The sequence below is a fragment of the Lissotriton helveticus genome, chromosome 2_1 (genome assembly GCF_964261635.1).
Source record: "Lissotriton helveticus chromosome 2_1, aLisHel1.1, whole genome shotgun sequence".
In the NCBI taxonomy this organism is placed as follows: Eukaryota; Metazoa; Chordata; class Amphibia; order Caudata; family Salamandridae; genus Lissotriton; species Lissotriton helveticus.
The window spans coordinates 78255815-78270262 of NC_136059.1; the positions used below are offsets into that span (position 1 = coordinate 78255815).

Here is a 14448-nt window from a genome sequence, read left to right on the forward strand (position 1 = left end):
CTATATATAGACTTAAACCTGTAAGTATGGTGACGGGGTATAGAATGTAGCAACGGTCTTCCCTATTTAAGACCCAAAACCTTGAAATGCACACCTTCTAGAAAACAGGCAGATTAGGCAACATGGAAAATGCAGGATAGTTTTGAATGTCTTCGTTTTTACCCAACACCCGTGCTTGGTGTGATGACCAGCACCTATGGCCGGGTAACTCGAAACGTTCAGGTGATAATTATTCTCCACTCCATTTTATTCAGGCTTGGCGGATTCTAATATTTGTTACAGTTACATTGTATTTCTCTTTCAGAAACATACTGGATTCGGATAACTATAGCCCTATTCCAGTGGCAGACGAAGACACCTATAAGAAGATTGTAGGACAGTTCCCGTTCCAGGACACAGAATTGGAGAAGGTGCAGATGTGTAGACGTATACTCTTGCTAGTTTTCCTCAAAGGCCAGTTATGGGGTCACAGCCCTATTTAAAGAGATGTAATGGTACAGTTGGCATTACAATGATATATGGCAAAGTTAGTGGATTAAAGAATTTGTATCATTTATTGAGATCACCCAGCCTTTGATACTTGTGGCATCAAACGTGGTTCATACAAAAATATCATGCAAGTTTAAAACAATGAAATAGTCTTATGGAAGCCTGTACAGTACAGGCATCAGAATCCCATGGATGAGCGTAGGGGACTCATTTCCAATTGTACATGACCCATGCATGTTGCTTTGCTATCAGTTATGGTGCCACAGCATGAACAATCAGTTCTTCGTTGGTTCAAGCAGAAGGGGGTTGGTCTTTTAGAATGACTGTGTTTATGGTCCTGGGAGTACTTATGCCAGGAATAATCTAGGTGTGCAGATAATTTTACAGAAATAATTGCTGTCACAACTAGAACACCCTTTAATTAAATTAATGTTACACTTGATACTTCAATATATATCTTAATATTCCACTGTAGTTGAAAACTTAATTAGTATTACACTCAAATCAAACCAACTTACCCAAAAGAAATCAATGTTTGATATTCATATGTCATGCAAAACAGATTCATTATGCAACTCAAAAAGGAGTTCCCCAACCCACTTATATCGAGGTCAGCAGCTAAGACTACTCTAATCATCACTCACCCAGCCATTCCAAATCTTGTCAAATTTTGTAGGGCATCCTCTCCCCTTATAATTCACCTCTTCCTGCACGTAGCAAAAATGTATTTCTCTTTCCCAGTCTCCCACCACTGGTGTCACTGAGGAGTCCAATTTGCATGCTGTTTGGGCAAGTGTACATCTGAATACCTTCAAGTAAATATGCAAGTATCATTTCCATCCACCATTACATCTTATCCCGGTTACACGGAGGGCTCCCATTCAGCAGAAGGCCACTGAATGTGTGTGTGATATGGGAAGGAAACAATGGAAGCCTACAAATTCTCTGTAGCAAAACCCTGAGTCTGGGCGACCATGTCGTTCACCATTCAGTTGGAAATATAAATCACTGTATTTACCAGAGTAGTTACAAATGCATCTTTTAGGGCTCATCAAGGCAAGTGGAAGATGCTAGCCGTAAGGGACATATTACAATATGAGGATTAGTAATGTGTCTTCAAGACCTTAAGCAGATTTAAAAGCTTAGCCTTAACGACTGGGGGGGGGTGTCACCCTAATTATGAGGTGTCTCTTTTTAAACTACTTAAGACGGCCAAAATGACAACCACTCTCCATGCTGAATTTTGGCTTAGCGTACTCAGCGGACGGACTCCTCTTGTCGATACGCTTGCAGGATTTATAATATCCCATACCTAGATTTAAGATATTTAATCAATCAGGGGTTGATAAGCGTTGTACTCATTCATGAGGGTCTCAATGCACTGAGGGGGTTGGATATTAGATGCTGGACATAAGTTGTCTATTTTAATACTGCCAACCCGTACTTGGATGTAATGTTAATCGTTTCTGAATCTAGTCTGCCATCTTTGGAAATTCCCACAGTTGAGAAATCTGAGGTACATAGTAGCCACCTGAAAAAGTATTACAAAATGTACCTTGTGTGATGCACCCTACATTTACTAATACGTGTTATTCACACTTACCTGAGAAGTTCAAAGGAGAAATATTTGGAGAGGCATATTGAAAGAACCGCTGATTAACGAAAGGCTGTAGATAAAAAAAAGACAAAAGATGCTAGTTTTCTTTTTTAATCTACATAATAGTTTTCTTGAAAGCATGATCACAATAACTATGTAGTTGGAGCTTTTCAGGGTAAGCGCCCTGCCTGGTACTCCAATGTTTGTGCCCTGTTACTAGCATAATGATTCTTGGCTTGCAGTCTTGCATATGTTTGTTTTCAAGGGGTTACAATGATTTTCTTTTTTTTAACACTATTTCTGTATGTTATGTTTTTTTTACAGCTGCCCTTTCCGAAAAAGTTTCCCTTTTCCGAGTTTGTGCCTAAAGTTTACAGTCAAATTAAAGAATTTATTTATGCCTGCCTCAAATTTTCTGAAGATCTTCATCTGAGGTAAAATTCATTCACCAGTTTTCAACACATTATAATATTTCTGGTTATATTTGTTTTGTTCCAGCTCCACGTATAATCTGTTTTCGGCATAATTGGGATTTAGACCATTGTTTTCCATTAATGATGGTGTAATATGGATTTATGGCTATTTTGGGCATTGCTCGCGAATATCGTAGAAGTTTATGCTGTTAAAGGCTCATTAATTTGAAGATACATTGGTAGACTGCTTTTTAGAAATTGCAATTATATTTTTTTCTTCCTAGGTCATGTAATCCCAAATGTTCCTATTTGAATGAGCAGTGTTCAAGATTGGTCATTGTATAGATTACGTTTAGTGGTGTGGTCAAGGCGTTCTTTGCCGCAACTATTTTTGCTCAAGTTAATGTCAGAAACTAGACTGTTCTGACCTTTGTGATTTATATGTAAATGTAAATGTAAATGTAGTTGAGCTTATATAGCGCACAGCTACCCGCAGTGGGTGTCCCGGCGCTTGCTTAGGGAACCCGTCCTGGTATTCCCCTGTGAGATATCAGGGTATCCACAAGGTGAAAGTCAGGCATCCCGCCGCGAGGGGCCGTTGTGGAGATTAAGCAAGCTATTGCCCAGAGTCGCAGAGTGTGCACCCGAGAGTCGAGGAGGCACCCGGGCGAGAATTATCGAGTCCGTGGAATTTTTTTAGCCCAAGACCCGCCGAGGCGGGGAATTGAACCCTGGTCCAGGACCGATCTCAGCTTCCGGGTCTGCTGCCTCTAACCCCTGAGCCACACTATATATTATGTGAATTATGTATTTGTTATTTTATGAATGAACATGTATGGCTTTTCCCCATCCTTCAGTATAGTTGATCATGACATGCTATTGCAAAGACCACATTACATATTGCCTCCTCTTTTTAGGAGGTGTGGCTGTAGCTCACAGCAAGAGTTCTTGGTGCTGCTTTCCTCGTAAGACGTTCGACTGAGTTTTTTGTTGTCTCCATTTGTCTTCCTTTGATCTGGAATCACTCATTTAAGTAGTGCTATTGGAAATGTTATCTATCTGCAATAAATGTCATACCACAATCATAACTTGGCCCACAATAATTATGGTACATAAAAAATTGATTTGTAATCAGCCTGAGTTGTTTAGAGAAATGTATTTATTAAATGTCAAAGGTTGGGTTTGTGCAAGATGATCCCTTCATAGATTGCAAATTAGAATTTACAAGAATTAGATTATCCCCGAGATCCAGGCAGGATTCACATAGAACTAATCTATTTGTGACAATGTTCACACTGTGGGTAATTTGTGTCATAAATATTGTAATCTGCAACATGGCGAACTATATATTGCCTTTGTGTATCTTTCAAATGTGACAGGTTTTTATGGGTCCCCAAGAAACTATATGAGAAACAGTATTACGTTTGAGAATTACTTTGAGTATAGTGTGCCATCTGAATGTTTCAGACTGTTTACATAGATATTTTCTAATAATTTATTTTGTCCTCATTTATGCCAACTTGTGAAAGCAACAGGGTCACCTCTCACTAAACGCCCTCAGAGATGAGGTGGAAACCATGCCTTGGTACCAACAGTTACCATTATACATGAGTTAATATATCGCTGTTCCAGCCCCTGTAAAAAAACTAATAAGGTTCATTATCGCGTTGGTTTAAATCATTGGACATCCCTTCCTATCCTACCGTCTAAATGTGTCCCATAGGTCCCAGTGCTTTGTACGCTTGCCTTCCCCTCTAACTCTGTCCAAATTCCTGAATTTATCTACTGATCGAACCCAATCATCTACCTTCGGGGGAGGGAAGAATCCAATTTATACAAATCTCATGTCTATCAATTAGCATAAGTGTAAACAAAAGGCATTTCTGGTTCTATGTTAAAATAGTGTTGGGATCATCGATATCCAATATGCCAAAAATAACATTAAAGGTTCTTACCTTAATAGTCGTGTTTAAGCTTTCATCAATATTCTTACCAATTTCACTCCAAAATATGTCTAGGTGCTGACATGAGTGAAACATGTGGATATCATTATCAGAACAGCATCAGGGTCTCGACTAGCACCGACGATGCGTTCAGCACCGCCGAACACATGCATTTCCAGATCCACACAGACCCTAATTCCACCCTCAGAGAAACCCTCGTCCACTGACCCCCCAGACCCCACACCCAGTTCAGCGACTCCATCGCCGTCTTGATCAGCACGCACGCCCTGACCTCCACCGACTACATCCTCCTCGGTGACCTGAACTTTCACCTTGAGAACGACAACAACTCCACAACCCTGATCGATAACCTCGCCAAGCTCGAACTGAAGCAACTCGTCACAACGCCCACCCACTCCGCCGGCCGCACGATCGACCCCGTCTTCTTCTCAAGCCAGTACGTCTCCATCAGCCACACCACCGAACTCCTCTGGACCGACCACCGCTGCATCCACTTCGCCTTTCAGAAACCCACCACACACCACCGCACTCAACAGATCCCCTGCCGCTGCTGGAGCAAAATCACTGGAGACCAACTACACGCAAACCTCGTTCTCAGCCCACCCACCGAACCCTCCAACACCGACAACGCTTCCCAGAGCCTCAGACGCTGGATCGAGGATTGCACCAACACCCTCGCTCTGCTGAAGAAACCCCCCTACAGAGACACCAGCAGGAGGGCCAGCTGGTTCACCCCCGAACTCATAGCCTCCAAACAAGTCTGCCGGAAACTAGAGAAGAAATGGCACAGTGAAAAACTCCGTACAGCCAAGCAGCACACAAGGACGCCATCCGCAACACCACCACCTCGTCAGGGTGGCCAAGAGGACCTCCTTCAAAGACCGCCTCGACAACAACGCACACATTAGCAAGGAGCTCTTCAACATCGTGAAGGAACTCTCCAACCCCAGCTCCAACACCATCGACATCCCACCGTCACAAGCCCTGTGCGACTCCCTCGCCACCGTCTTACACCGCAATATAGCAGACATCCATGACAGCTTCAACACCCAGACAGCCCCAACAGACACCAACACAACAGACCCTCCGTACACCATCGACCACGACCCCCTGCTAGCATGGGCCAGCGTGAGCATCGATGACACCATCAAGACCATGCGAACAATCCACTCCGGCTCTCCGTCAGACCCATTCCAGCACCATGTCTACAACAGAGCAAGCAGCTCCATCGCACCCCACCTGCGCAACGTCATCAATCTCTCCCTCGAGACCACGCCCTTCCCAGAGATCTGGAAACACGTTGAGATCAACGCCCTACTCAAAAAAACCTAAGACAGACCCTACAGACCTCAAGAACTTCCAGCCCATCTCTCTGCTCCCCTTCCCAGCCAAGGTCATCGAGAAAACAGTCAACAGACAGCTAACCCTCGAAGAAAACAGAATCCTGGACCCTACCTAGTCAGGGTTCCGCAGCAACCACAGCACCGAGACTGCCCTCAACGCCGCCACCGACGACATCAGGACCCTGCTGGACAATGGCGAGACCGCAGCACTCATCCTGTCATGTATTCTATAGGTCCTGAATCGATCCCCCTATTCCTGACCCTATTCTAGTTCAACAAACCAACAAGTTAACTAGCAGTCAGCCCATGAGGCAGAAAATCCCCATGATGCAGATACCGTTATCTGACGCAGTCACACTACGGCACAGGAACGTGTTATCTGATTAGGTCATAACGCTTGCGATCTAATTAGACAAGCGATATTCCTCCAGTCCCTGATAAGGCATACGGAGTTCTCATAACAAATCAAACCTATGACAACCTGGGCAAAACCCTGCGGCCATTGTTTTGATTTCACCGAGAACTAGTAAAAGAATGTGCTAACGAGCAAGTCGTATGACATCTTTATTGACGTATCTATGTCCATCCTTACGTCAATCTCGGCACCTTAAAGGTATAAATATTACCGATCTTGCCCTATGCAAACACACGCGTGGTGACGAGACGGAGCAGCCATACTTGCCGAAGCCAAGAGCAGAGCAGACCCCGCTGGCAGCAGCCCCGCCTTTCTGACGCGCTGAGAGACGCGCTGCTTTCTCCTGCCGAGAAATCCTGCCCCGGCGTTTCTGGGTAGCCCTCGCAGGCAGCCTGGAATATCGAGACCCGAGAGAGAGATACCATTCCTCATTCATCCTAACTTCCAGGTACAGAACTGAATAACCCCTCACAGAGAATTCTTTAGTTATTTCACTTGGCAAAAACAAACTTAACTTAAACTGTAACTTTCTATTCCCGCCCTCGTATTAGACTTAGGTCAGGTACACGGGGTAGGCGTATCTAGAAACACCAGTTGAGTACGTTTAGTCAAATGTATATGTGTATGTAATATATTTTATTCATTTTAAAACATCTTATGGCTTAGAAACCATATCAATGTTTTTACAGTATTACTTTATACTATTGCTTTTAATGTATGCACTTTACTTAGCTATAAGTATTGCAATAATATCGATCCATTTCTCTTGTATGAGAAAAGAGACTGATCAATAAATAACACCTTTTTATTGAACACGCCCGTCTCTTCCTTTTCTCTACATTCTGATGAGACTAAGAATGCACGTACTGACTGAGTAAAATAATTTGCCTTTTGTTCACACGACTCTCGAGATTGACTCTTGATTAGGGGAGAGCAAAGTTGTCATGTTCTATGGTTGTCAGAAACTAAATCCCTTCTTGTCTAATCAGGGAAGTTAAGTCCTCCTTGAACATTCGAGAAAGTTTCTAGTGAACTCTGAGCTAAGCTGGCAAACCCAAAACTTTAAGTCTAGTATCGACAGTAGTAGACCTAGTTAACGTCTGGCCTAGGCCTTTACTGCTGTAGGTATTATTCCAATGCGCAGAGCCTGTTGGGAAGATAGGAACTACACTACAATCCTCCTAGACCTCTCTGCTGCCTTCGACACCGTCTGCCACGCACATTACGCGCACGCCTCCACGCCGCAGGGATCCGAGGCAAGGTTCTGGATTGGACCACCTCCTTCCTGTCCGGCAGAACCCAGAGCGTGCACCTCCCCCTTTCTGTTCCAAAGCCTCTGAGATCATCTGCGGCGTACCCCAGGGATCCTCCCTCAGCCCGACGCTGTTCAAAATTTACATGGCCCCACTCGCACACGTAGCTTGACAGCACGACCTCAACATAATCTCTGACGACACTCAGCTGATCCTCTCCCTCACCAAGGACCCCATCACCGCCAAAGCCAACCTCCACGAAGGAATGAAGGCCGTCGCCGACTGGATGAAGACCAGCCGTCTGAAGCTGAACTCGGACAAGACTGAGGTCCTCATCCTCTGCTCCAACCCTTCAGCCTGGGACGACTCTTGGTGGCCCACGGCACTGTGGGCAGCCTCGACACCCACCGACCACGCACGCAACCTGGGAATCATCCTCGCCTCAACGGTCTCAATGACCAAGCAAGTCAACACCGTCTCCTCCTCCTGCTTCAACACCCTCTGCATGCTCCGCAAGATCTACAGATGGATCCTGACAGATACAAGAAAGACAGTCACCCAGGCCCTCGTCAGCAGCAGACTCGATTACGGAAATGCCCTCTACGCGGGAGCCCCGACCAAGCTCATCAAACGACTACAACGCATCCAAAGCGCCTCGGCACTACTGATCCTCGACATACCACGCCACGGCCACATCACCCCCCACCTGAGAAACCTGCACTGGCTCCCCGTCAGCAAGAGGATATCCTTCAAACTCCTCACTCACGCACACAAGGCACTCCACAAGACTGGCCCAGCCTACCTCAACAGACTGCTCACCTTCTACATCCCCAACCGCCAGCTACGCTCTGCCGACCTCTCTCTCACCACCGTCCCGCGCATCCGAAGAACAACCACCGGTGGGAGATCCTTCTCCCACCTCGCCGCCAAGACATGGAACACCCTCTCAATGAGCCTACGACAGACCCAAGACCTGCTGACCTTCAGGGGGATACTCAAGAACTGGCTGTTTGATCAGTAGCCCAATCCCCCCAGTGCCTTGAGACCCTCGCGGGTATCGGGTATGTAGTGCGCTTTACAAATGATTGATTTGCTTCCCTCTTGCCACATTTTGGACATTTCTTGATTACCTGGGTGTTCATTTTTTATAACTTTTTGGAGGTCCAATACGATCTGTGCAAAGTAAACAAATGATTTTTCCTAAGAGGTGTAGAAATTATAATATGCCATAAAAAAGTGCAGGATACTTGCCATGCTTGTTGCAAGTCTGGAGCCGAAAAATCTTCATCCATTTAAGATCTGGAGTATCATTATCGGCTTCCTTCTTCTCCACCAAGTGCCAATACTCCTTTGATACTTCTTTCTTCCCTCGGTTTTTATGAAGTCCGCCATCTAGGATCCCAACATAGTCTGGCCAAGTCACTTGGTGTTAAGCCCAGCTAACCAGCTGGTAAAATTTGAACCTAGATATTTTGTTCTTCGTCTTCTCCACTAACTTGTCCCAGGATTTTAGATCACCATATTCCAGCAACTCTCCCCACTTGAGGATTCCAGCCCTTTTCAGTGGAAGTGCTACTGAGTCTTTCAGACATTCGGAAGTTCCTGGAGAATTCCATATCGGTGCTTGGGGACTATAGTATGGATACTGCCATAGTTTCCTTATGTCTTACCATAATTTAAATGCTGATCTTGGCACCTTTAATCTATTTTTTTTTTAAAACCTTTTGATGGTTGAACTTATATAGACAGTGGCCATGTTTTGTCACTGCTTTCCAGTAGGGAGGGTAAGACTCATAGTCTCAGAAGAGATGCCTTATGTTCTTAAAATGGAAGGTTTTATAGTAGGACAAGAGATCCGGGCTAGCTAGCTCGCCTTGGTTCTTCTTCTGACTCAATTTCTTCCATGCTATCCTAACACTTTTAGACGCCCAGATGAAAGAATTTATTTCGCCATGTATTTTTTTTAAACATCGTGAATCAAACTCCAAAGGGCTCGTTTTAAAAACAAAAGTGAATTTCGGAAGGATAGCCATTTTTAGGTCTCGCGACCTATCAATGCGCGCAAGCGCATTGAGCGGAGCGAGAATTCAAGTGCTCAAAAAGCTGGTCAAACCAAGGGCTTTTTGCTGCGGTTTTCTTTGAGTTCACGTGAATCACGTGACCAAACAAGCACGCGCATCAGCCTCCCAGCCTCCCTCCCTCCCTCCTAATTGCATTTTTTCACGGCCGCACAGCACATCAAAGGGCTTCGCCCAGCGTGCGCTCTGCGGCTTCTCCTCCCCTAATTAATCATGGCTGGCCGGCCGTACTTTCAGTTTCCCGGCAGCTCTTGTTTTATCTCTCCCCCACTGTATCTGATTACCTTGCGCTGAGCCTCCGCTGCAACACACAATATCGAACTGCGTCAATGTGACAGTGGTCTTTATATCAAAAATTTACTTTTAGAGATGGGATGTCTTGCGCTCGCCTCAACTAATCGCTTTCACAAGTTTGCTTTTTTCCGCTATTAAAAAACAATCCTCCTGCTACACTTAAACATGGTGTCTCTTTCACTTTACAGCATATCACGCTAGTTCCTCTTTCTTTCAGCGACGCTCCACATTCAATTTCTGTTGCACTTACGCATTGACACCAAATCCACAGACTGTCTTTTACAATCCCCACCCCCAGAGACCCCTGATTGGCATGCTAATGCAGGCTAACAACAAGCATTCCCATAGCCAATAGGACTCGCATTAGGAAAGTGTAAGCTATTGGCTTTGTAAATAACAATGCTATTAATTTATATATTTTCAGTGCCAACACATATTAAAAAAATAATTGTCATTTACAATACCAATAGCCCACACTTTCCTAATGTGAGACCTATTGGCAACGCCAGTGTTTGTTATTACATTGGCTCTTCCCATGAAGGTAAGAGATAAACCGCTCCAAAACTTCAATAATTTCCTCATCGCTTTAGCTTTTAGTTCTAAGTTTGCCTGGGCTATGTCATCAATACTCTTTAAGACTTGGATCCCCAAATATTTGATTTTCTTTTTGGAATCAATTTGTGGAGTAAGTGTGTTCCAATGCATTACCTCAGTTTTATGGTGGTTTATTTGATATCCAGAATTTTCCCCAAAACCTATTAGTATGCTGGTTATGCTACTCAATGACTCATTTAGATTACTTGAATAGATCATCATGCCTTCAGCATATAATGCCACCTTTAACTCCCAATTATTAAAGCTAAAGGGAATAATCTCTTCAGATATCCTAATCACGTTAGCTAGCGGCTCTATATATAGATTAAGAAAGGTGAGGGGAAAGAGGGCACCCCTGTCTAGTGCCTCTTTTGATTTGGAAACTATTTGAGGTACTTCCATTAATGAGTATTTTTCCTATTGGAGCGGAGTAGATGTTAGCTATTACCCGTGAAAAAGTTTGGCATAAGTTATTATGCAAGTTAACTTTTTGTAAGTATGCCCAATTGACACGGCCGAATGCCTTGGCCACGTTAAATGTATATATTTTGCGAGGGGTACCTTCTCTTGTGTTGCGATATCAATGGCTCCAATCAGTTGGTGCGTGAGATCATGCTACTGTCTCCCTTTAATAAATCTCTTCTGATCCTTGTGAATAAGCTTGTCAGATAAAGAGCCTAGTCTTTTTGCTAAGACCTGGATAAAAATGTTATAATCTGCGTTAAGAAGCGAGATTGGCCTGTACGACTCGCAGTAAGAAGGGTCTTTGCCAGGTTTTAATATCAAGCTAATGGTCACATCATTCCAAGATTTAGGAATTGGAAGTTCCTCCAAAAAGATGGCGTTAAAGAGATCAGTTAATCTTGGTGCGAGACATTCTTTCAAAGCTACATAGAGCTCACTGGGTATGGCATCAGGCCCTGCTGCTTTACTTCTTTTAAGATTAATAATTACATCCCGGACATCCTTTTAAGGTAATATCTGCGTTTAGGGTTTTACAAGAGTCTACGTCTAACTTCATGACAGGTGAATTATTTAAATATGTGTCTACTGCTATAGATGAGGGTACGAAATCTTCCTCGTATAATGCCTGGAAAAAAAGCTCAAAGGCTTTTTCAATGCCTGCCTTGTCTTCTATTATTTGTCCACCATTTCCCTAAGGATTATGTATCCAATCCTCTCAATATGATTTATCTGTGTAAGCTCTTTGCAGTACATATATTATGTAAAAAAGAAATAACTCTTATCTGAACATTTCACTCTGTTCCATAGCTATTTGTAGGTGATTTTCAGTTAGGTACGAGCCCCTTCAGATCGTTTACACCTGAAGTTGAGATGCCAGCAGAAAGTCAGATGATGCATGCTGACAGTGTAGCACTAATTGATCTTATGTACTACTAATTGATTTTACCCCAAGGATCTAGATGCCCTTATGGGAGCTTTAAATATATATGCCAAAACCAGCAGTGCTTTGAGATATTTACTGATAACAAAAACTGCTTTAAGGACATTAGACAAAACATTTACGTCCATCGCACTACCTCCACAATGTAGTGAACGTGTACAGTTTGCACTCCACATCGTGGGAGAACTCTCTTCTGGTGCTCGTACCAGAAGGATTTTCTTTAAAAAAAAATAACATCTGGACATGAGTGAGGAGCTGCCCTCTCACCCCAAGTTTGTAATTGTTTTTGTTGATCAGTGTGACACATAGTGCAAGTAGGTCACATTAATTGAAAGTGAAACCAGTAGGCACCCTTTTCACCGACTGGTTTCACGCTGATCAGTGGGCAGGAACCAGAAAGACCACTGGATGGCAGTTATAGTAAAAAGCCAATAGGTCTTGGGGACTCTTAACCGCTTTGGCGACTCTCTGGAGAGCCATTCTATCATCCACACTCTAGCTTTCCCCTGAAGAAGGGCTTGACCCAAAATGCATTGGGATGCATAATGGGATGCGTAATGATTTGATGATTGGAACTCATTTACCTTTGGAATGAATTTAATTTTGTGGATAAATTCATGGATCCTCATCTGTTATACATGAATAAAATGTGACAGCTGATTAATACTGCATATGGTATTAACATTTGTACTTTCGGTTTATATGGAATTAGACCTGTGGTCTTCTAGTTGTGCACGGAGGTGCTCTCTCTATTGAGGGAGCCTTGTACGAGTACTATGGCAAATTTTTTCCAATTCGTATTAGCCATGTTGCACGCCAGTATGGCTAAAAGTTAGTTGCAATGAGGAGAGTGGCATAGAGTGGAGTGGCGTGAAATTGGAGTGTTGTAGAGTTCAGTAGAGTGTTATGGAGTGGCGTGGCGTAGAGTGTCGCACAATAAACTGTTGAAGAGTAGACTAGAGTATCGTAGAGTGGCATAGTGTGTCGTAGAGTGTAGTGGATTGGTGTGGTATGGAGTGGTGTAGCGTAGAGGGTAGTAGAGTGTTGTAGAGTGTGTGGTAGCGCTCTGTCAGTACAGATAACACATTTCCAATTAAAATGAGCATTACATTTACACAGGCATACAGTTTTACTGATAAAACTATAGCGGGCACAAAACCATAATGTATGACAATGGCAACACCTAGTGTATTGATTTGTTTTGATCGAATTAGCATATTTTCCACCAGACTTCAGAATTACTCAAAAAAGTGCTTAATTTTTGCTCTCCTAGTTATGATATATTCTGAAGTACTTGTACAGTTAATTTACAGACATTTACATTTTGTTGTCTGTTTGAAAAAAATAACATCGTACAGCTTTCCTCCAGCGCACTCCTATTCCCCAGCATGACTGTCACATAAATTCTTCACTTTGAAGTCAGAAAAATAAAAATAAACACCAAGCTCCTTCAGAGGACAGAACCCGGCATTTGACTATTGTCTTTGAATGAACAGCAAATATGTCAGGATAAAAATAACACTTAAAAGCCTGTTTTCGGAAAGCGAGCAATCGTGAAAGAATACAGTAAACATGGGACTGACCAAGACATACCGGACAGCCTAAATCAAAAAAGCATTTGCAATGCAATACGTCTCGCACTTACACGAGTTTGATGTATTGACATGTAAATGACAATGCCTTTTATTTTTGTTTTTGTTTTTAAAACATATATAAAAAGCATGGTCATTTACAATGCCAATAGCTTAAACTCACGTAAATGCGAGGTTGGAGTCCACCATGATTCTTTCACTAGATGCCATGTCTATGGAGTTGCCATTTATGTGTGTGTTTCTTAGAAGCATAAGTATAGGACCACACTTTATTTTCTGAATATCATTGCTATATAAGGCGAAATGAGCAAGGAATAATGAAGTTTAGCCTTGCTTTGTCTTTCCTTAGGGAGGAGAACACAATAGAGTTATCCCGGCCCCTCTTTGCCTTAGTAATAGAGTCGTTGGTTTGCTGGGTCAGATGGGAATCTTTGATTAGGGCACCAAATAGGAGCATGGGGTGGGATGTTGTCTTAATATGCACACAATCGCATTTTGTAGTTGAACCTTGCATGTTTTTGTAGCTAAAAGGTTGGGCTATATGGCTGTTACACTGGTTTGTGATGGATATTTCTAACTACTCATGCCTCACCTTTAGAATATTACCCATGCGTCAGACTGGGTGTAGAAATGTTCACAGCTGTGCTCCTTCATGCCCCTAGATGGTGCAGGGCAGCTCCACTTTGGCCTTGTTCTGTCCTGGTAGCGACAGCACCTTGCTGTCAGTTCCATTCTTTCAAGCTTTCAAACTCTTTTTTGTCTGTTGATGAATTCTTTTGATTTCTTTTTCGAATGATGTCCCCACCAAAGACTGTAGGGTTCAAAACATGCTGCAACTGCCGGAAACAGATGCCTTTAGTGTACCTCTAGATGGTGTGCCTCTGATGTTTGGGCACAGCTCTAAGTTGTTCAAAGAATGGGCCCTCATGCACCTGAAGGTGCTCCAAGAAAGTGAAGTGAAGCTGTATGTCGCTGAATACCAAAATAAGTCCAGTACCATGCATAAATCCT

General features: G+C 43.3%; 1 protein-coding gene and 1 long non-coding RNA gene across 9 annotated transcripts in view; one reads left to right on the top strand and one right to left on the bottom strand.

The window, feature by feature from the left end:
• Positions 1–14448, top strand: part of EXOC6B (exocyst complex component 6B) — a 1580787-nt gene that overhangs the window by 573201 nt on the left and 993138 nt on the right. For both annotated transcript variants that reach the window (XM_078674493.1, XM_078674492.1), the window contains exons 14-15: positions 305–410; positions 2411–2520. In XM_078674493.1, coding sequence (XP_078530619.1) covers positions 305–410; positions 2411–2520 — 216 coding nt within the window. The remainder of the gene's footprint in view (positions 1–304; positions 411–2410; positions 2521–14448) is intronic.
• LOC144817728 (uncharacterized) overlaps positions 1–14448 on the bottom strand; it is an 891613-nt gene that overhangs the window by 459206 nt on the left and 417959 nt on the right. For all 7 annotated transcript variants that reach the window (XR_013606961.1, XR_013606962.1, XR_013606964.1 and 4 more), the window contains one exon: positions 2093–2156. This is a non-coding gene — a long non-coding RNA (uncharacterized LOC144817728). The remainder of the gene's footprint in view (positions 1–2092; positions 2157–14448) is intronic.